General features: G+C 51.3%; 1 protein-coding gene across 1 annotated transcript in view; it reads right to left on the bottom strand.

Annotated features, from left to right (window-relative positions):
- Window positions 1–248: 248 nt before the first annotated feature.
- The window catches only part of LOC128065056 (protoheme IX farnesyltransferase, mitochondrial), a 108610-nt gene continuing 86832 nt past the window's right edge, over window positions 249–22026 (bottom strand). The window contains exons 6-7 of the mRNA XM_052658152.1: window positions 14014–14246; window positions 249–2100 (exon numbers count right to left, since the gene is read on the bottom strand). Of these exons, the coding sequence (XP_052514112.1) occupies window positions 1697–2100; window positions 14014–14246 (637 nt within the window). The 3' untranslated portion in view covers window positions 249–1696. The remainder of the gene's footprint in view (window positions 2101–14013; window positions 14247–22026) is intronic.

Raw genomic sequence — 22026 nt, 5'->3', positions numbered from 1 at the left:
TGCAGACCGTGCAGCGGGCACTGTATATTCCGAGCAGGAGAACAACGGGTCAGGAGGTGGGGAGGCCCCCAGGCCCACTTCCAGGGCGATGGAAGGGAAACTGGGTGACTGAGCAGAGGGTGGGGAGCGGGGCGGAATCCTTCAGGCGCGCCTGCTGGTCCCATGGCCGCTCGTGACAGCCAGCCCAGTGTCACCAGTTCTGCCAGGAGCCACAGACGGAGTGGAATGACGCCACACACACTGCGGCTCGCGGTGCAGGTTTATTGCAGCAGAGAGAACCCACGCGCCTTACAGATCTTTGGGCTGGGGACCGCCCGCCAGATGCGACTTTGTCAGTTCCCACAGCGCGACCTGAACACAGCCAAGTAAGTGCGGTAGAAAATCAGATGCTACCTGCAATCGCTTTGGGCACAGAAGGACATATTGCCAGGGTTGTTTGAATGTGGCTGAAACTCCCAAATAAATTCCTCCCGGGGCAGCAGTGCCCCGGAGACAGAGTAACTAAAACACCCTGTTAAGCTTCAAGGCCTTGGGGCAAATGGGACATCCGGTAACTGGATGATGAGGCGGACTTGGGAGGCTGGGGGAATCGCTGGTGTTGGAGGCCACCCCTGCCTGCGGGGACCCATGCACCGCCCTCCCCCCACCCCGGGGCGGGGGCCGACCAGAAGCATCCCCACCAGGGGTCTGGCTCTTGCTTCTGGCTCTCCAAGCCGCTGGCTGTGTGGAGGCTAATTTCTGAGTCCTGAAGATAGCAGGGTGGAAATGTGTTTTTCACCAAAGGAGCAAGGATGTGAGCAGTGAGGGCTGGCCGGCCAGCTCAGCGCTTCTGACTTCCCTTCTCACTGGACCCTGAGCCCAGCTGACGACTGCAGCAGTGGTTGAAGAGGGAGAGGTGGGTCAGAGCCGGAGGGGCTTCTGGCTTTAAGTCTAGCATGCCCCTTCTAGAAGGAACCGTTCTGACACCACCTGTGTGGTACAGTGGACTTCAAAGATGCCCTCGGTTCCTGGGGTTTCTGAAATGCTGCTACCTACCAGGATGAGGACAAGGGCGGGTCTGAGATTCCCAGGTAACCGTTTGAATCCTCCCTGAGAAGGTGGGTGGCAGCCAGTACTTGGTGTTCTATTAGCCTTTGAGGGGGTATGAGGCTGAAAACGTGGGGCAGAGGGAGCTGGGCCCGGCTCATTCAGAAGAGGGGCTGCGGCCGGCAGCTGCATCTACTCTGAAGCAGCCTGTGAGGGACCATAGGCCACGGAACCACAGATACCAGCGTGCGAGTGAGCACCTTGTCTGGCCTCCCTGGCCGGCAGGTGGGGAGGGCCGAGAAGCAAGGTGAACCTGCACTTCGACCTGAGGGAGAAGACGAACCAAGTGGTGGGGTCGGAGGAAGGCCTCTGTAACAACCCTCAAAGGAAAACAAGCAAACAAAAAACCCATCTTCTCCTTGTGTCAATCTACAGAGCCACCCCGATTCTCATTTGGGGAACATTTTGGATATCACCATGAAAAAAGTTGTCCAGTGGTCACTGAGCACCGAATTATTTTACAGCCTCGTTTCAAACGCAGCGAGTTTGCTCCTGGTGCTTTGGAATAACCGAAATATTTCTTCCCTAACAGCAGAGTGGAAAAAAAAAAAAGACCGAAACCCTGCGCATCTCCCTGGACGTCTTCTGCTTTTCCCAGAGTGGGCGGCCGTCAGCTCTGCGGCGCCCCCGCGCCCTCCTCCCCCGCCCGCCGCTTGCAGGTGAGCATCAGCAGCAGGAGCAGAGGCAGGTGCCAGAGGCTGCAGAAGAACAGCTTCCGGGAGCTCTTCCGGTCCGCGTCCCGGTAGAACCGGAAGCCGAGGTAGGAGATGTACAGGTTGATGGGCAGGGCGATGACCGGGAAGGTCCAGGTGGTGACGTCCAGGGCGGGCGCAGCGGCGCACATGGCGAGCAATGCCAGGCAGTGGCGCAGGGCGACGCGCCGGCACAGGGCCGGGTGGGTGACGGACATCATGCAGTAGCCGCCCCGGGAGTAGTCCTCGCGGAGGCCCCAGCTCAGCGCGTTGAAGTGAGGGAACTGCCAGGAGTAGAGGATTCCTCCCAGAAGACAGGCCCCTGCATGGAAGGGGAGGCGGGGGAGGTGGGGAAGCAAGACAGGCTGTCGTCAGAGGTTTACACAGGTATCCCTTCCGCCCCCCACGGCTGCGGCCCAGCCTGAGCGCTGCGCCCCCTCCCACCGCACTCCCAGCCTCGCCGGGGTCCTCTGCTCAGAGGCCGAGATGGAGATGGAGGAGGAGACGGGCTGGGGCGCTGAATCCTCTCCCGCACCCCACATCCTCGCGGCGGGGGCGGGAGGCCAGGCACCTGGGTTCCCATGGGGCTGAGCACCTGCGGCTCCTGCCCGCCTGCGTCCGACACCCCCCCTCCCCTATGTGCCCACACCACGACAAGGGAGGACACGTTCAAGGGCAGCACTGTCCCGGTGAGAACGCTGGGCTGAGCTTTTCTCTCTGCTTCCCCCAGCTGGCTTGCGAGTGAGGGGCTTGGGTGAGAGGTGGAAGGACCCTCCTGGAAGCTCCCTACTGGGCACCACAGACAGAACCAGAGTGCGGTGGGCAGCCCGGGAGATGCGGGGGTGGGTGCCACGGACGGGGCACATGGGTACACTGGCCTGCACCACCGGGAGGCCGGAGTACTCCACAGCGGGAGTGGAGAACCCAGAGTGGCACAGAGGCACTGTGCCCAAGGCAGGGCAGACACCTGCCTGTCATCTGCAGTTTTTTAGGACAGATGAACAGCTGAGCATCTCTTCTCTGGAGCTGGGTCTTCCCTAAAACACCTTGGGGTGAAGGCTACCAGTTACTGAGCACCTCCTACTAACGGACACTCTGTCACCTGACTTAATGTGACTGCAGGACTTTAGGCAGATTTTATAATCCTCATGAGGGCTCCCCAGTGGCTCAGAATCTGCCTGCGATGTGGGAGACCCAGGTTCAATCCCTGGGTTGGGACGATCTCCTGGAGAAGGAAATGGCAACCCATTCCAGATTCTTGACTTGGGAAATTCCATGGACAGAAGTGCCTGGTGGGCTACAGTGCACAGAGTCACAAAGAGTTGGACACGAGCGACTAAAATAACACATAATCCTCATGAAGCAAACAGATCAGACAATGCTAAGTTCTCTGACAAGAGGTGAAGGAGGAACTCGGCAGGAGCATGTCTGATTTTCACCCTGGTTCCCCCGCTGCACTGGGGCCGTGTCTCCCCAGGGGGCTGCAGCCACTCCTGGGAAGACAGTTGAGGTTCATTCCTCCTCTCCGCACACAGGACGTGTTCCCTGAGTGCCTACTAAGAGGCCAGCATGGTCTGGGCAGGCTGTCAAGTCCCCCCGTCCATTCTGACCCTATCTGTAACTAGCACATATACATCTTAGTTCATGAGAACACTCTCCAATCTGAACAGTAAAAGAAGCAGCTTCTATTTGTTGAATCTGCTGGCAAAGAAGGGATGGTGCCTGCCACCCACTGGGGATGACCCTGGATGCCAGAGAGGCAGCGGCCAGCAAGGAGTCCAGCGGGTGGGGAGCGCGCAATGCAGTGACACTGACAGCTGTGACTCAGAGACTCAAATAGGGCGGCAGGATGCATGACCTGGGAGTGACTGCTCAGGGAAGACCTTCCCAAAGGTGACAGAGAGCCACGACCAACTCCACCATCCTGCGCAGGGTGGCTCAGTGTGTCTGGGGCGACATGAAGGCTGCGGTCAGGCTGGGTGTGTGTGTGTGTAGACAGGCTGGTGAGGGTGGGGCTGGGTCACGGGGCACCTGCATCCCCAGATAGGGGGGCATCTCCCCCAGTGCAGGGGTCACCAAGGAGGGGTGACGGGGGCAGACACTGATGCCTTTCCTCCAGGTGCGGGACATGCACAGTTCTTGGTGGAGACGTGGAGGTTCTCTCAGAGGCTGTCTTAAGTTTGCCCATCAGACATCTGCCCCGTGAAGACCTGGCGGCTCGTCCACAGGCCCTGTGGAGAGGAAACACGTCCGGGCTCTCACGCTCCCAGCACCTTCCTACAGGCAGGGCTGCCCTCACTTCACAGATGAAAAAGATTAATCAACTTGCCTGAGGCTCTTCTGCACCCCTGGCACCTTCTCCTACAAAGTTGTTGCCAAACAGAGACTGACACTGGTAGCAGGGGACTGTGCCTGGTGGTTGGGCTTCCCAGGTGGCACTGGTGGTAAAGAACCCGCCTGCCAATGCAGGAGACATGAGAGGTGTGGGTTCAATCGCCGAGTCGGGAAGATCCCCTGGAGGAGGGCAGGCCAACCCACTCCAGTATTCTTGCCTGGAGAATCTCATGGACAGAGGAGCCTGGTGGGCTACAGTCCATGGGGTAGCAAAGAGTCAGACATGACTAAAGAGACTTGGCACACACGCATGCCTGGTGGTCATCAGAATGTTGGCCACATTTGGGAGGAGAGGAAGGCTTGTTGGACGGAGAAAGTCGGTTCATTAAGATAAGAGTGCTGGCACCTTAAAAAAAAAAGTTTGTTCTACAAACACACAGACGATATTCTTTTTGACAGTGAGCACCCTCAGGGAATTAGCCGAGACAGAAGGCAAGGGTGGACCACCCAGGTACAAGTGAAGTGGAAATCAGAGCGACAGAAGGCCAGCTTCTCCCTCATGGTGTGATGGCAAAGTAGAGCCGTCCCCGGATGTTGGAGGGACCAGCATGGAGGAGGCAGTGTGACTGGTCCTTGGGGCACCGGCCACTGGGAGGCTCTGAGCACAGCGCCAGCCAAAGGGGCACCAACAGGACCAAGTTGTGTCCCCTGGGGACCGGCATCGCGATCATGTAGAGGCGGGGGAGGGGACAGGTAAGCCAGGGCTCAGGAGCTGTGCTGCTCTTGAAATGGGAAGCGCAGCTGGGAAACCAGCCTGGAAACGGTAGAAACATCAGGCTTCCACGTGGAGTCTTGCTTGTCTTTCTCGAAAGCCCTCTTTTTTCATGTGCCAGCTGGAGTGTTCTGTTTTGCTCAATACACATTTTCAGTTATGCTTCTCCTTAAAATAACATAATTTTTAAAAAAATCATTTTCCTAAGAGTAGCATGCTGCTTCCTCCAGGGGGGAGGAAACTGGGGTAGGGGTTTGGCTCCTGTCACAAATGAAAAGAGCTTTAGAAATCACAGCTTAGCCTTAATGGATTGTAATCACACGTCCCCAGCCCCGCACAGTTCTCCTCCACCGGCTGCAGCGGCCTCAGCTCCTATGAAAGATGTGAAACAAATGACTGTCTCCATCGAGATAAGGCGAGCAAGCACAGGAAGCCTGGAATTAGTCCGGGGGCCTTGGGGGAACCCACCTTCCGTGTGGGGGAAACATAAAGCCCTCAGTTTCCTGACTCGAAGGCCTCTGCTCACCCTCACCCCCACAGGGCAGTCAGCTTGTATTGGGCTTGTGTTCTGTGACGACAGATATTGACTGCACACCCACTGTAGGGCAGGCTTGGTCTGCCCTCGAGGCCCTCTTTCTGCTAGAGTCGGCCCAAGGACAGAGACAACACAGGAGGCTCAGGCCGGGGGAAATCACCTTCAGTGCAGGGCTTGAGAGGAGCTCACAGGAGCAAGACCTCAGTCGGCCCTGGGGAGATCAGGGAGGGCTTCCTGGAAGAGGTGATATGTGACCTGAGATCTGAAGATGGTCTCTGCGTTTCAGTCAGTTCACACAAGCCATGTGTGTTCTTTTCAATTTATTTCCTAACTTTCCTGCCTAGCTGCAGAATCTTTGTATCTACTGGGTTTAATCATATCCAGAAGGCATGTCTGCTTCCTTTCTTTTAAGCAAATATCTGTGGGTCGATGAATACGCAGAATACGGCAGTCTGTGATGGTTGCCGCAACTGTGCCTACGACTCTCCAGAGGATGGGTGAGGATGGACGACTCTACGATCCTGTTTGCAGGCAATTCCAGAGACGGTCCGGGGCCTGCCTTCCTTCCCTCCGCACACACAGAGAACACGGGAGCTCGCCGACTGTGATGTGTGTGTGGACGTGAGGAGAACCCATATATCCCGGCCCCTCCCCGATTAGGAGGGCACCTAGGTGAACAAGGCCAGCCAGAGTCTTCCCAGCTCAAAGCCTCGCTTAGCCACCTGCACACTGCCCTAATGTGCGGAGAGCCCCACCCTGTGCTGGGGCCCACAGCGTGAGGCACTTCTGTGCTTTGTGGCAAACCAAGTCAAGGTGGTCCCAGCCGAGCGAGTTCCCAACACAGCGGCGACGAGATGCTCCAAGCCAGAGCTCCAGCTCTGTCGGAACTCTTCCAGAAACTAGTCCCTTCCGAACGGACTGCAGTGGTTGCAGCTCGCTCGCTCTCTCTGCTGCCCTGTGGGCTCTCATTCAGCCCTTTCCACTCTGACCCCGGCCGTTGTCCATGCACGGCCTTGAAAGGAAGAAGAGACGCGGCCCCAGAGAAGCCTGTGCTGGGCTCTGGGGCCCTCCCTCCCCAACAAGGGGCTCCCTCTCCACGCGGCCCCCACCCCTTGGGAGCTTCGGGGTGACGGCTCATGTAAACCGGGGGCTGCCTGGGGGGTGGGCTTGGCCAAGCCTGAAGCTTCACGGCCAGCGATTTTGAAGCCTTGTTTCCGAGGGTGAACACGAAGGCGCCCATGAGACCGATCAGCCTCTCCCGTGTGACGAGCCTCCAGGATGCCGCAGAAGGCGCATGGCGACACAGGGGAGGTGAAAAGTCCCCTGAAAATAAGAAACGGGGTCGGCAGTGGCTGCCTGCCCTTGAAGGTTCTCCGGAAGGGACAGAGAGGGATGGAGAGGTGAGGCAGAAGGGGGAGATGCTCCCCCTTTCCCCCTCCCCTGGCGGTTCCCACCCGCCATCCATGAGCAGCCCCTCAGTTTTTGTTTGAAGTGAAGCCGAGAGCAGAGGCAGCACAGAACCCTAACTCCCAGGAAGTCAGGGCTTCCCTCACCTTCCTCCCAGTCCCTGGGGGTTTCCTCACCTGCTCCCTACACCTCAACTCACACTCAAAGGTCTGGCCCTTTATCCACAAACACCAATCTGTTTGCTGCACAGAACTGACTCTGTACTCCGGGCCGGGCGGCGTCTGCCGAGGCCCAGCTCCTGTGATCCTGACCAGCTATGTGACCCAGGGGTGACAAGGCCGGACGCTGTGTACCCACCGGTCACCAGTTATACTGCTGACCTCTGGCTCGCGGTGTGTTTCTCATCCCTCCCTGCTTAGGAGTTTGTTTTTTCGGCTTTGAAGACAATAGAGCTCTAAGTATTGTTTGGTTTGCTAATATTCCTGTAATGTTCCCTGTTCACCCTGTCTTTAGAAATTTCATTTATCTTAATCAATCTAAGGCTAGATATGGAAATATCTCACACGAAAGGAGCTTACTTGTTTTCTAGTCTGATTTTGCAGCGAGGCAGCATTTTAAAGAGAATCTTCAAAAGTGCTTGGGTTAAACGGCAGCTGGTACTGTAAGCCCTCAATAAATATTTGCGGAATGAACGAGTGAATGAATTCTGTCCTACCTTCTTATCCTAGAAAAAAGGCGGTAAATAAGGTAAGACAGTATCTCACATTTTGTAGTTTACCAGCAGGGGCTAAGAATCCTCATTCTCTTTTTGTTACTAGAACCATCCATCTGTCGAGTGTCACTTCCTGATAAGAGCTTGTTCCCCAGTCCTCATCTGTATCTGAAAGTTGGCTGACATAATTAATGTCAACCACACAACGACATCGGAATTACAGACCAAAGGCAAGTCACAAACCTCTACGAGCCAGTCACCAGACCCATCCCATGAACTCCCAAGACCTGGGACTTACTCAAACTTAGGGAAATGACAAAACAGAATCTGAGCCTTTTTAAGAAATGGGGGGTGGGGGTGGGGTGGGCAATGGGAAGAGAGGTGGCTTTGGCGTGGAGGAGGAGGGGAGGGCAGGGACTTCAGCCTGAAGCCTCTGAGATAAACTAGACAGTCTCTGGAGGTAAACACTGTCGAGAGGCTAATGCGTGTGGCTCCAGAGCCAGAGTGTCTGCTGTCGGGCCCTCACCCACGGTCCCCTCCCCCCTCGACCTTCCCTACGGCCCTCAGGTCAGCACTCTCCTCACTGGCCACTGCTTGCAGAGTCAAACCAAGCACTTCCACGCGCAGACCGCGAGCTGGCTGTGCTAGGCACTAGCCCTCTTACTCAGTCTTCCTGAGTTTTAGGTGGTAAGCATTTTTAATATTTTCTCCTAACAGCAATGGAGCCAAAAAAAAAAAAAAAAAAAGGCAGTAAAGTCATTGGGCAGGTGGGAGGAAGAGTCTCGGAGGATAATGGACACAGGTAAAACCCCTTGCCATGGTCTCCTTTAATGGCACAAAAGAGTGTTTTCAGGCTGAACCCTGGCTGGGCCTGGCCCCTCTGAAACCAAACTTCCCCTGGGAGAGAAGAGCCACCTGTTTACCGTTCTTTGTGCAGCTGCAAAACAGCAGACACCAAGAACACCTAGTGTTTGTTTAGCTTTTACAATTTCCACCCATTAATCTGTTTGTCTTCACCTTCCACCTGGCCCCCCAGTCCTGCCTCACAATCACCCCTCCCACCCTGGGCTGGATTCCCAAGGGGCAGGTCAGCACAGGCTTTGTACCCTCACCACTGGGGCACTGAGACCACCACCGGGAGAAGTTCTCTCTCACGTGTGATGAAAACAAAGCAAACAGCAATGATGCCATCGTGGGGAAAAGAAACTAGAGCCCAGGGCTGTCTTCACGCTTATCTTACATCTTCGCTGGAGGCCGGACAGCAGGCCCTTCAGTGCTCAGGGCTCTGAGGTCTTGATAGCCCCGTGGCCACCACAAAACCACAGAAAGATCCAGGTGCTAAGAAGTGAAGTGAAGTTGCTCAGTCGTGTCCAACTCTTTGCGACCCCATGGACTGTAGCCTACCAGGCTCCTCAGTCCATGGAATTTTCCTGGCAAGAGTACTGGGGTGGGTTGCCATTTCCTTCTCCAGGGGATCTTCCCAACCGAGGGATGGAACCCAGGTCTCCCGCATTGCAGGCAGACACTTTACCGTCTGAACCACCAGGGGAAAGGATTAGATGCTAAGAAGGGGGAAGGGTGATTCCAAACATGGGATTTCTTTACTCCGTCAGCCATCTGAGAAGCACTGTTTTCTGCAGCTATTTAATCTGGTATCTTTCCTCCCAACGGGGTGGCCAGTTCCTTCAAGGCAGGACCTTCAAGGTGAGGCTCGGGGATCCCCATTGCACATGGCCCCCAGCTGCAGCCCCTCACTTGTGATCACTGTCCACTGAGCCCCAGGAAAGGGCTTTAGCACAGGTCTGCCTGGTCAGGGGCAGTGTCTATAGAGTGCTGGGGCTGGAGTGTGAAGTCCTAGCTGGCCAGCTGGGGAAAGTGAGCTGGAGTGGGGAGGGCATGGATGACATTCCCATGTAGGCAACTCATGCCTCCCGGCCCCTGTGCACACGCTGTCTTCTTCTTGGAAAGCACTTCCCCTCTTCAAGTAAATGGGCCATGACTTATCTCAGAAGTCACTTGGCTCCAAAGTCTTCGTGCACAGACTCAGGGCACCAATTTACGAGAGCCCAGAGGCCCCACTAAAGCTCTCTGCTCAGTGATCACCTGCCTGCCTCCCCCTGAAGATGCTGAGACAGTAGGAGTCTGTGGGAACTGGACTGGGTTTTGGTGACTGCATCTCTCAGGGCCCTGCATGGAGTCGGCTGTGGGGATGGTTCAGTAGGGCGGTGAGACCAGCAGCCTGGCCTCTATCACCACCTTGCCCATCTCCGCAAACGCCACCCCACCGTGCCCCCCAGCAGCAAGTTCAGCAGAGATTTCCAAACACCTCCGTCCTCACGGCTGCTCACGGTGATCAGTCTTTGGAGGTTTAAAGACAAGAAGGGTTGGAGATACCACAGAAGAAAGGAAAGATTTCTGGCTGCTTTTTTTTCCCCCTCAGAAGGGGTCCTTCAAACAAACACGACCCCTAAGATAAGAACCCAGAAGAGAGATGGCCACCTTGGTGGATAACAGAAACGTCCCCGATACCGCATCAGTGACAGGAGCATCTGCCACGCCCTCGGTCCAAATCCCTCGGTGTTTCCAGAGCATTCTAGCAGTGAGAACGCTCTCGGGTTCTGTCTGTTCAGACTGGCGGTTCTCAAATGTGGTCCCTGGATCAGGGGCATGAATATCACGTGGGAACTTGTTAGAAATGCAGGTTCCCAGGCCCCATCCCAGATCTACTGAATCAAAGCTCTGGGGGCAGGGCCCAGGAACCTGAGTTTTAACAAGCCCTTCATCCAGGGACAATGATGTATACTGAAGTTTGAGAACCATTGTTTTGGACTCTGGCTGGTGCCTTTCATATTGGAAAATGCAGTTCTAGAAGGTGACAAAACTATATCAAATATAAAACTTAGTCCCTAAAGTCCCAGCAATACAAATCATTCAACTATATTCTCTCAGATTCTGCCTTATTTTTGTATGTGTCATTTTCTCCTGTACTCATAGCTGATGCTCAAGAAATACTTGTCGATTGATACCTGGTGACTGACTTCGGAATATGTTAATTTTTCCACCTCTAAAATGGAAGGTACTTATTCACTGATTCGTTATTTCATTTATCCAGTTCATTCAAAGATTTATGGCTTAGCTTGAGTTGGCTCTGCCTATCAAATCAATGTTTTGAGACTTTTGAAGCAATCTGCAGCATCACATTAAGTAGTATCACTCTTTTTGTATAAACCTGACAAGGCTTTTTGTTGTTTTAGTCACCAAGTTGTCTGACTCTTTGTGACCCCACTGTAGCCCTCCAGGCTCCTCTGTCCATTGGCTTTCCCAGGCAAGAATACGGGAGTCGGTTCCCATTTCCTTCTCCAGGGGATCGTCCTGACCCAGGGATCAAACTCATGTCTCTTGCATTGGCAGGTGGATTCTTTACCACTGAGCCATCTGGGAAAGCCCAGTGAGGCTTTAGGTGTATGATCTGATCTGTGGTGGATTAGGATTCTGGGGGCAGTGAACCATGCCATTACTGTGTGCCCCTCAGTGCATCTTAGAGATCTGTAGCGAAGGGATGTAACAGAAGTCAGTTTCAAAGGCCACAGAAGGACTCTGTGTGTGTGGTTACACAGCCTGTCAGGCTGCTCTGTGCTACACCGGGGTCAGTCCAGGCAGTCGCAGGCTTGTTGCTTAGGGCTGAATGTGCATTCTCAGGCTGCGGTCTAAACAAAGCACAGCCTAGCCTGAGCTGCTCTGTGTGAATGAGTTTGTACACAAATGATGAGATCTGGATTGCAGAAATACTATAACTCAAATTCAAGGAAAAAAAATTTACTTTAAATATGACTGCTAGCCGTTTAGCCAGATCCAGACTGTGGCTGAACAAGGGCTCTGCCTGGACATGTGTCCTAAGTGGGAGGACCTGAGGAGCGCTTGCTCTCTGGCCTCCGGGGTCGCGGCTCGAGCCAACATGTCCCGAGGCCCAAGCTCCTCGCGGGAAACTGCTGGGAGGATGATGGGGCCTCCAGCCTTCAGCGGGAACCTGGGTCCTTGGACCCTGCACGAAGAGCTGGCTGAGTTCTCCACGGCCACAGACTGACTGCCCTCGCATCCCTCCAGAGGTACCTGCCCCTGGGGCTGTCACACTTGGCCCTGACCCTGGCCCTGGGGCTAGGGTTCCCTAGACAGAAAAGGAAGTTTGTGGTGCCTTGTTCCTTGTGCCAGGTTTGAGGAAACTGAATAGGACCCAGGGCTGCGTCCAACAGGGCAGGTGGCCTGGCGCAGGCGTCCACGTGTTGGGGCAGCAGGACCCAGGCAGGAACGGAGCACATGGGGGAGGCAGAGCCGGGGAGCCACTTGCTTGCTTTCGAATGTCTGGGCATCACTGGAAAGGCTTGGAGTGGAGAGGTGGGAGAGGCTAGTTGGGTCAAGGTTGGGGCTCCAGGCAGAGCTAAGCAGCAGGAATCTGAGCAGGAGGTGCCCAGATGTACACTTAAAAGTTTACAATTGAAAACCGGGGGAGAAACTCACATGTCATCCAGTCCAGGGATGCCAGATCTGTGCCCTCCCCTCCCTCTTCCCTCACCCAAGACAGAGGTCACTATCGGACCCTGTTAGTGACTTGGTTTTTCCAGTAGTCATGTACAGATGTGAGAGTTGGACCATAAAGAAGGCTGAGGGCTAAAGAACTGATGCTTTCAAACTGTGGTGCTGGAGAAAACTCTTGAGACAGCAAGGAGATCAAACCAGTCAATCCTAAAGGAAATCAACCCTGGATATCCAATGGAAGGACTGATACTGAAGCTGAAGCTTCTAATACTTTGGCCACTTGATGTGAAAAGACAACTCATTGGAAGAGACCCTGATGCTGGGAAAGACTGAGGGCAGAAGAAGAAGGGGGTAACAGGATGAGATAGCGTGGGGTTGCAAAGAGTTGGATATGACTTAGCGACTCAACAACGATGGACCCCAGTGCTCTTCCCTGCTAAGCCAGTAGACATCTCCCTGTCTGCAAAGCCACAGCCAAGTCACAGTTAGGAATTGCTCAGAGCCTGCAGAGGAATGAAATCTCATGACCGTCCTTCATCTGCACTAATACGCCATCTCTGTGAATGAGGAAGACTTAACAACAACTCCCTGAGTCTTCACAACAGCTCCGGGAGAGACGGGCCGTGACAGCCTCATGTGGGAGGCGAGGAGATGGCCACCTGAGGAGGTGAGGTTCTGTTCTGAAGGGCAAAAGCTAAGCGGGGAAGGGGGCGCCAGGGTTCCAAACCCAGGCCCCCTCCCTCAGGGCCACTGCTGCCTCCCACTCGCAAGAGACTCTGGCTTCAGGTTCGTCACAGAAGAGACCGCCAAGTACGCGTTAGGATATTACATTTGCAGATTCGTGAGACTCCGCCATTACAGGATATTAAAGCCTCTCTAAGAGGCCATCCAGTGAAGGTGTCCTTGCCTTTGTGAGCTCGCCAGGATGGAGTGTAAGGGCTTTTATGAAAGTCTCAGGGATGTGGCTTCTGGGGCAACGGTTTATGGTCACCAGCCTTCTGATCGCTCATTTGAAAAATATGTACTTACACAGACTGCAAGAAACCTCACCACTTCCTTCCTAAGTGTCGGTCAGGAACACTAATTACTTGACTAATTAGACTGTGAAACTTCCCTTACAGATGGTAAGAAGGACCTATTTTCACCCCACAAATTTAGCCGTGACATCCCAGCCAAAAACCTGGAGGAACGTTTCAATGGTTTTATTGTAGACAGCATGAACAATTTAAGCAAATCATATAAAAATAAATTAGAAACTAATGAAAATAGTCTGTCCTCTCTGAAGAGAGGGAAATGACCTGGTTCTGGGGGAGGGAGAAACCTGCTGACGGGGCTGCGTCTGCCGAGCCAGGCAGGCGGGGGCCCAGCCCCGACACCTCCTCAGGATGTGGGCCGACCCTCCGCAGACAGGCCTCACTTGGCTCCTGACTTTCAGGCACTTTCTTCTCATTCTACGTGTCATCCTGTTTCTTCCCAGCCGTTCCCTATGCAGAGAGCGTCTGCTCACTCAGAGGCCAGGCTGCACGGTCGCCCTGAAGCTCTGCACTCAGTGCTTCCCCTGGCCACATTCGTGCTCTTGCCAAAGGACTGCTATTGCTGTTTAGCTGCTAAGTCCTGTCTGACTCCTTGTGACCCCATGGACTGTAGCCCACCAGGCTCCTCTGTCCATGGGATTCTCCAGGCAAAAATACTGGAGTGGGCTGCCATTTCCTCCTCCAGATTCAGGGATCAAACCTGTGTCTCCTGCATTGGCAGGTGGATTCTTTACCACTGAGCCACCGGGGAAGTCCCTGGCAAGGCACTAGCACAGAATAAAACGTCTACCACCAAGTACCGCAGCCCAGGGAAGGAAGCGGGCTCTGACTCACGCTGGCCATCCATGGGAGCTGGTGTGGGGGGACCCATGCCTTGGGCCTGCGGAGAAAGAGGCTGCAACACTCACCAGCATCCAGGCTGCCTGTGGCTGCGGTCCAGCCCATGACGGGGGGGATGGCCCCCACGACTGCCCCCACCCATGTGTTGGCGATGCTGACCCTCTTGAGTGGGGTGTAGCAGCAGGTGTACAGGAAAATGTTGAAGAGGCCCAGGGCACCCGTGAGCGGGTTCACGCCCCAGGTCAGCAGAGCGACTCCAGGAACCGCACAGCATGTGGCGAAGGACACGGCGAGCAGCGGGCTGGAAGAGAGAGCAGGGAACACGGGTCAGTGTGTGGGGTCAGAGCCGAGCAGGGGCGACTGGGCCTGGGGCGGGGAGTGAGCTGGAGGCAGCGCTGGCCTGGCCTCCTCCTGGGCCCAGGACATCCTCTGGATGTCATTTAACACGAGGAAGGACTTGCCTGCCGGAGCACAGCTGCTCCTTCTGTGTTTGCCAACCGAGGTTCACAAAGCGAGGAGGGCGGAGGCCTCTGGGTTTGAAGGGAGGCCCTGCCCCACCCCTCCCTGGCCCGGGGTTGTCTCGACCTCCCCATGCTCATCTGGGCAGGAGCGATGACGACCCCCTCCTCCCCAGGCTGAGGGGAGGGCTGCCTGATTTGTGCCTGTTCTGCACATGGTTCGCTGCACAGCTGGTGGGAAGCAAGTGGTTGTGACGGATGAACCCCTCGGAACCCAGTATTTAAGATATGGGCACAACCAGCATCTTACTTCTGGCAGAGTTCTCCCCATTTATTTATCCTTATTTAAAAACATGGCCCAGTTAGCAATAATGGCTAAGACTAGCATGTCTGAGTACACCTACGTATAATAAATAACAGGCTCAGCATGGCACCAGCTCCACACAACGAGGAGACTGTCTGTAGTGATGGCACTTCCTGGGCTGGAGCACGGTTTATGGACACATGACTTTCGAAAGAGGTGGCACAAAGCTGTATGTCAAATAAACGTCTACAGCGTAAAGATGACTGCAAGCCTGGCCCTCAACAGAGCCCGCTTTCTGAAGTGGACTTTGTGTGGCATCTTGTGAAAGGCTTTGTGGGAGCCTGGATGAACTGGGTCCACCAGACCCTGCCTGTCCTCATTCTTCCGGAAGCAATCTAAGCAGGTGCTCGAGCCTGCTTCCCCGAGGAGAGGTCACGGTTCACTCCCAGGCCACAGCATGTGCCCACAGGGACCTGGGAGTCGCCAGTGCGCAGCTCCGAGGGTCTCTGGTTTTGGCGAGGCCATCAGGGCGAGGGTGGTTGTCTGTCCCCTGCAGGCATGGCCTGTGTCTGGGACACTGCCCGCCTGCCCCTCAAGGAATAAGATGAGCTGGGGGTGGGGCAGGAGGGCAGCAGAGCCCACCTGCTGGAGACCAGAGGGTGTCGAGGTGCTGGCATGTGAAGGGGGTAGGACCCTCGCAGAATCCTGGCTCCCATGCTGACCTGGGGACCAGCACTGACCCCTCTCTCCCCAGCTATGACTGCTTGGGCCTGCAGGTGGAACTCAATGAAATGGGAGTCTTGATGGAAAGAGAGACCACCTGAGGGGTATGTTGTCCTGGCAACGGTGATGGAGACCCTCTAACCATACCCGAGACTTGGTGTGTGTTCAATCTGAGAGTGAGTTGCCATCCCCTTCCCCCAACCTCCTTTGCATCTCGCATCTGTGACGCCCCCTAGAGGCTGCTCAAGCCGCCCTGTCCCCCCTCCATCCCTCCCACCTGAAGACCCATAGCTGGGGCTCCTCCAGGGCTCATCTCCCTTCCCGATCTTCAGAGTGATGGTGGTAGCCCCTCTCCTGCCTTCTCAGACTCCGGCCCTGCAAGAGGCAGCTTTCGCTCTTCTGTAAGAGTGACGGATGCCCTCATCTTGACTTCTTCCCCCCATTTTCGCTCTCATTTTTCAAGGTAGACTCTCCAGTTTTGCTCTCGTGTAACCACCTCCCTGGTCCGGCTTTTTCCTTCTGAGTGCCTGCATCCTCACCTCCACGGCCTTGTTCACCCTTCCCCCAAGGTTCCAGCCATCCTCTCTGAGGCCAAGCCTGCCTGCAGAGCGACTGTGCCCGCGGTCCCACCTCCTGGTCCCTCCCTCTCCTGCTGCACACCATGGAGCTGGACTCCCTAGTGTTCCTGTTGGGCAGAAAACATAATCTTCCAGAGGCAGGGGGAGGGGGCTGCCTGGGGTCACTTCTCACACTGCCCGAGAAAGAAGACCCAAAATGGTTGAAAAGCAGGGCAAGCGTTATATCTGCTCTTCTTTCGATCAAGTAGTTTATAGCTTATAAGAAAGATATTTTTTTCCCTATGGCACTCTAAAAAGCTAGTTTTACTTTGGGTGGGAGAAAAATGTGGCTCATAAACATTTTTATTTTTCCTGAATTGGACCTTGTGTTAAAAAAAAAAAAAAAACTGTTCACTCCTTCTCCAAGTGCTCTGGAAGCCCATCAATTCAAAGGTATCAGTGTTATGAAAAGACCTTGCACAAAAGCACATTTGAATGTAATTGATTGAGATAGGTGATTTTACCCAGAAGTTTAGTTTCTGACCCTTGTCAGAATCACAGAGAATCATGAGGTTCAAGTTTGGTGTTTAAATCTGCGCTCAGGGGCACAAATGAAAACTGGGGAGGCTGACAGGGCACGTAAACAAGAACGAGGATATTTACCCCGGAAGCCACGACCGTCCTCAGCACCTGGATCCTTGAGGGACCCACTTCCTGCTGGTCCAAGGAGCTGGGGTCGGCTCATGTTGTGGGCAAAGGTGCTCCAGTGGCTAATTCTGTGAAGTTTATTTTCCTGTGGTTTACTTTTCATAAGCATATATGTTTATCAACAGAGGGGTGGATAAAGAAGATGCTTTATACACAGACACACAGACACACAGACACACACACACAGGAATATCACCCAGCCATAAAGGAGAATAAAAGAATGCCACTTGCAGCAACATAGATGGCCCCAGAGATTATTATACTAAGTGAGGCAGGTCAGACAGAGAAAGACAAACACCATACGATACAACTTATACACGGAATCTAAAAAAAAAGATATAGACAAACTTATCTACAAAACAGAAGTAGAGTACAGAGGTAGAAAACAAACTTATGGTTACCAGGGGATGGAGCGGGAGGGATAAACTGGGAGATAGGGACTGACATATTCACACTACTGTATGTAAGGCAGATGACCGATAAGAACTTACTGAATAGCATAGGGAATTCTACTCAGTGCTCTGTAATGGCCTATACGGGAAAAGAACCTTAAAAAAGAGTGAATATATGTATATGTATAACTGATTCACTTTGCTGTATACCTGACACTAACACATTATAAACCAATGCTCCAATTAAAACTTTTTAAAAATAAAATAAAAAGTATGTATTCTCACCCTACATTTGAGAAAGGGGGGGGGGGTAAAAAATCATGTTATAAAAGTAACATACATTCACTTCAGAAGATTTAGAAAATCACACAAAATATTCTAAATTAGCTATTCAAAGAAACATGTTGGTTTATATCTTTCTAGCTTTTTTTCCAATGATATGTCTACTTTAAAAACAACTGAGAACACAATGAACTGTGGCTTTGTTATTCTATTTTCAATATATCTTGATAATTTCCCTATGCCATTAAGAATAACTACATCGTTATCATTAATGGGGCTTCCCTGATAGCTCAGGTGGTAAAGAATCCGCTGGCAATGTAGGAGGACCTGCAACATAGGGTCAGGAAGATCCACTGGAGAAGAGATGGGCTAACCACTTTAGTATTCTTGGGCTTCCCCTGTGGCTCAGCTGGTGAAGAATCCTGCAATTATCATTAACAGGTACATGGCCTGTTTGGTGGGCAGACCATGATAATTTCAATCAGTATGTCCACTTACTATTTTTCCATTGTTTTAATTAGAAATAATGTTGGGATGAGTATGTTACAGACAGGTCAGTGCTTACAGCTCTGATTTACGATAAATTCTGAGACTAGGTTCCCAGGTTACCGGGGCAGATGACGTGCACATTTTTAGGAGTTTTGACTTCCCTAGCCTGTACTCGAGAGTTTATACTCTTTACCTCCCTCCCAGCGGTGTATGAGAAAGTCTATTCCCAGGATCTGTATCAATACTGGGCATGAAATTCAAAACAAAACAAAACTGAACAAACTCAAACACGTTCGCTGAGACAGTCTTATCCCCATTTTACAGATGAGAAACTGAGATTCGGAACCAGGACCTGTACTCAGGTTTCCTTCTGGGCTCATTCATGTACCCTGGGCGTTCCCCTCTAACCAGTATGTGGGGGACACTGGTCTAATGCCACTTACTGACCATTTCTGGGGTCTGCTGGGGTCTTTAGGCTGGTGGCCTTTGGCTCAGAGCAGCTTCCTGTGGACTCACAGTGCCTTTAGTTCACACCACTGCACATGTAGCCTAACTTCCTACTGCATCCCCTGAGATGGAAATGACTGGCAGGCACAAATTATTTTCATAAAAAGGGACAGACTTGGGATGTAACACACTGTGCAAGACAGACATGGTCTTCATCCTGGGAGCGATTATCCTGGGGTGGGAGACGGTAAGATAGGACAGTCAGGTGGGGAGCAAGCTGCCAGGGAGCAGGAACCCAGTTCTGGGGTAGCAGGGGTTTGGGGTGGACACAGGAGGTTCAGGGACTTTTAAGCCAAGCCTGGATGGACAGATGGGGGAGGGGGCAAGCAAAGGGTGGGGAAGCGTGTTTCAGGGGTGGAAGGGGTCAGAGAGCATAGGTTGAGGAGGGCATGGGGAGGCCTCTGGGCAGAAGTCCTTTCTGCTTCTTAAATTGAGGAAGAAAAGGGTCTGACCTGCTTCTGAGAAGGAGCCCTCTGCCTGCCAGGGGGGACACCATTTACTTCCCTCTCAGAAGTCCACGTTAGGTGATTTTTTTGAGGAAAGTGACTTGCCATCACCCCACTATACAATTTTTATCACATGCTTACTTGAGAGAGGACTTCCCATGGCTCAGATGGTAAAGAATCTGCCAAAAATGCAGGAGACTCGGATTCGATTACTGGGTCAGGAAGATCCCCTGGAGGAGGGCACGGTAATCCACTCCAGTATTCTTGCCTGGAGAATCCCATGGACAGAGAGCCTGGCACGCTACAGCCCATGGGGCTGCAGAGTCCGACACAACTGATTGACTAAACAACAACAAACAACAACCCACGTGGAGAGAAGTAGGGTGGCAGGGAGCAGGGCCCCCTTCTGCCCAGTGGCCTTGGGTAGACTGACATCAGGGCTGTCTCTTTCAAGGCTTCTTTTTTTTGATTTTTTTTTTTCCTGGACAATTTTGTTACATTTTACATACCTTACAAGTTAAAGGAAGCCTTGTTTGAAATAAGGCAGAATAAAAGAGTTAAATAAAAGAAAAGTGAGGGTTTTGCTTAGAATCTTTGTTTACAGTGAAAATACATCAGTGAAAGAAGCAAAGGGCTCTTTTTGAGACTGGAAACAGGAAGAAGAGGAGCAAGAATAAAGAGAAAATAAATCAAGTGGGGTATCTGGTTATTTTTTTAAAATTCTGATTTACCATGAAATTTTTAAATATGGTGATACTAAAGTTGCTTAAGTTTAGCTGTTTTAATAAAGACATCTGTTTTTGATATAGAGAAAGATTAGAAATGTATGATCATGTCTCATCTTGGTTACATACAACTATGGTTTTCTGCCTTATTCTCATAAAATATGCTCAGAGCTAAATCTCAAAGACTTGAAGGGCAATTTTGTCAAACACCGACTTATTATTTTAGGTCAATTATTTATCATACTCTTTCTCCTAATCATACTGCTCAGCCCTTGATCAAAAGACCCACCTCCTCTCCCTCTTCCTATGGGTTCTGGTAAGTACCCTGAACCTGGAGAAGGACACCCTTTGCCCCATTATTTCTCCTTTTATCAGTTATTCTCCATTTAAAATCTTTGTTTACATTTTTATCAGTCTTTTTTGCTCCATTCATCATTTAATTTCCTTAGCAGTTCATCTCCACTTCAAGTGCCACTCTGAGGCCTGATTTCTAGACCTAAGATTGGAAGGAAGGTTAATAAGGAAGCTTCCTTGGGTTTCCCGGGGCTGGGGGTGACCCCAGAGAAAGAGGACCTCCAGAATGTCAATTCTTAACTATAAATTATAAAGGTAAGATGGCGTGAAACATGTTTCTAAAGATAACAATTATAAAGGAAGAATATTTCTATCTTCAATTATAACTTTAAATCAAGAATTTGATTATGGCAAATCACAAAAATATAAATCAGAGCCAGAAAAAAACTAGGCTGATCAAATGCAAAACATTTTTTTAACATGTGCTGTTACAAATCTACCACAGTAGCTGTGATGGCTTTCATTGAGAACCGAGGAATTAATATGTGTGTGAGTGGATACTGCTGAAACGAATTTATGAAGGAGAGATGATAAAAGCAGGTGAATGGGCATGACAACGTTGTGAACATTTCTAATTATCAATAAAACAGAAAAAAAAAAGTACAAATAAGGAAAACTGCATTACTTGATGGATGGGGAACGGAGATGGGAAAAGGTCCAGTAATTTTCTTGAACTAAAAAAAAAAAAATCTTTCATATCCGTTTACTCATTCATGCAAATAGATTCACGGCTCATGCTGAGGGTGGAATGATGGTTCATTTTCAAACTCACATCCAAAACTGAATTACATTTTAAATGGAGAGACCTTTCTACTGAGCACCAGTGTGAGGGAGGTCTTTCTACTCGGGCGTTTCCTGCCCAAGGCTACCACGGAAAAGAAACTAATAGATTTGAGTGGGGGGAAATTTGCTAACATGTTTCTATGAATTATTTATTCTTCTCATAAAATCTAGTACTTCTTTGTTTACTAAACACCAACCTTTAGAAGCTCTATCAAAGTGTAATTTTCTATAGAAATTAGGAACAAATGAGAATATACAAGCTTTAATTTGATACCTACTTATTCCACTTAAACACAATTTAAGTTGCCTGACTTTTAAATGAGTTACTGGAGAAATGTGGCCTTTCTGTTCAAGTAATGTGTCAGAGAGGTCTATGAAATGTTATATGAAATCAAGAAGGCATTATATTCTAAGCAGCTCTGCAGGTAATCGGTTTACACAAAAACTAATCTCATACTGATTGTCATTTTTCCAGAATAAATGATTTTTAAATTATAAAATAAAATTCCCTTTCTTCAAAAACAAAACAAAAAAAAACCTCAAAAGCGTAATCAAACCAAGCCAATTTAACTTTAATTTCCTGAATAAATCCCACATTTGAGCTTTGACCTGAGTTTTTTGGGGGAAGTCTCCACAAATAACTGTTTTGAAAAGGGGTGCTCTTACAAATCTACTACATTAGCGGTGATGGGTTTTATTGAGAACCAAGGAATTAATATCTCTGCAAGTGGATATTGCTGAAACGAATTTATGAAGGAAAGATCATAAAAGCAGGTGAACGGGTGAGACAGGGATCCCGGATCTTCCAGGGACCTGGGGGTGATAGAGGAATTCAGTAGGTGGTCCCTGCCCTCACGGGTGTGAGAAAACACTGAGATTGGACCACTACCCTGGAAACTTGGTTTTCATGGACAGAAATGAACAATAGGAATCTTCTCCTTAAGAATTCCGGAACCTTGGTGCAAACTGCACATTCTTTTTTAATTGGAGTATATACTTGCTTTACAATGCTGTGTTAATTTCTGCTGTACAACAATGTGAATCGGCTGTATGTATACATATATCCCTTCTCTCCTGAGCCTCCTTCCCATCCCACCTCCTATCCCACCCCTCTAGGTCGTCACAGAGCACCGAGCTCAGCTCCCTGTGCTATGCAGTAGCTTCCGGCCAGCTATCTATTTCACACATGGTAATGTATATATGTCAATGCTATGATCTCACTCCGTACCCGCCTCTGCTTCCCCCACGGGATCCACAGCCCCTCCTCTATGCCTGTGTCTCTATTCCGGCCCTGCAAATAGGTTCATTAGCACCATTTCCCTAGATTCTGTATAAATATATAGGTTAATATAT

This window comes from Budorcas taxicolor, chromosome 19 (genome assembly GCF_023091745.1).
Source record: "Budorcas taxicolor isolate Tak-1 chromosome 19, Takin1.1, whole genome shotgun sequence".
Lineage (NCBI taxonomy): Eukaryota > Metazoa > Chordata > Mammalia > Artiodactyla > Bovidae > Budorcas > Budorcas taxicolor.
The sequence above is the reverse complement of the archived record's forward strand: the minus strand, read 5'-3'. Positions and strand labels throughout refer to the sequence as shown.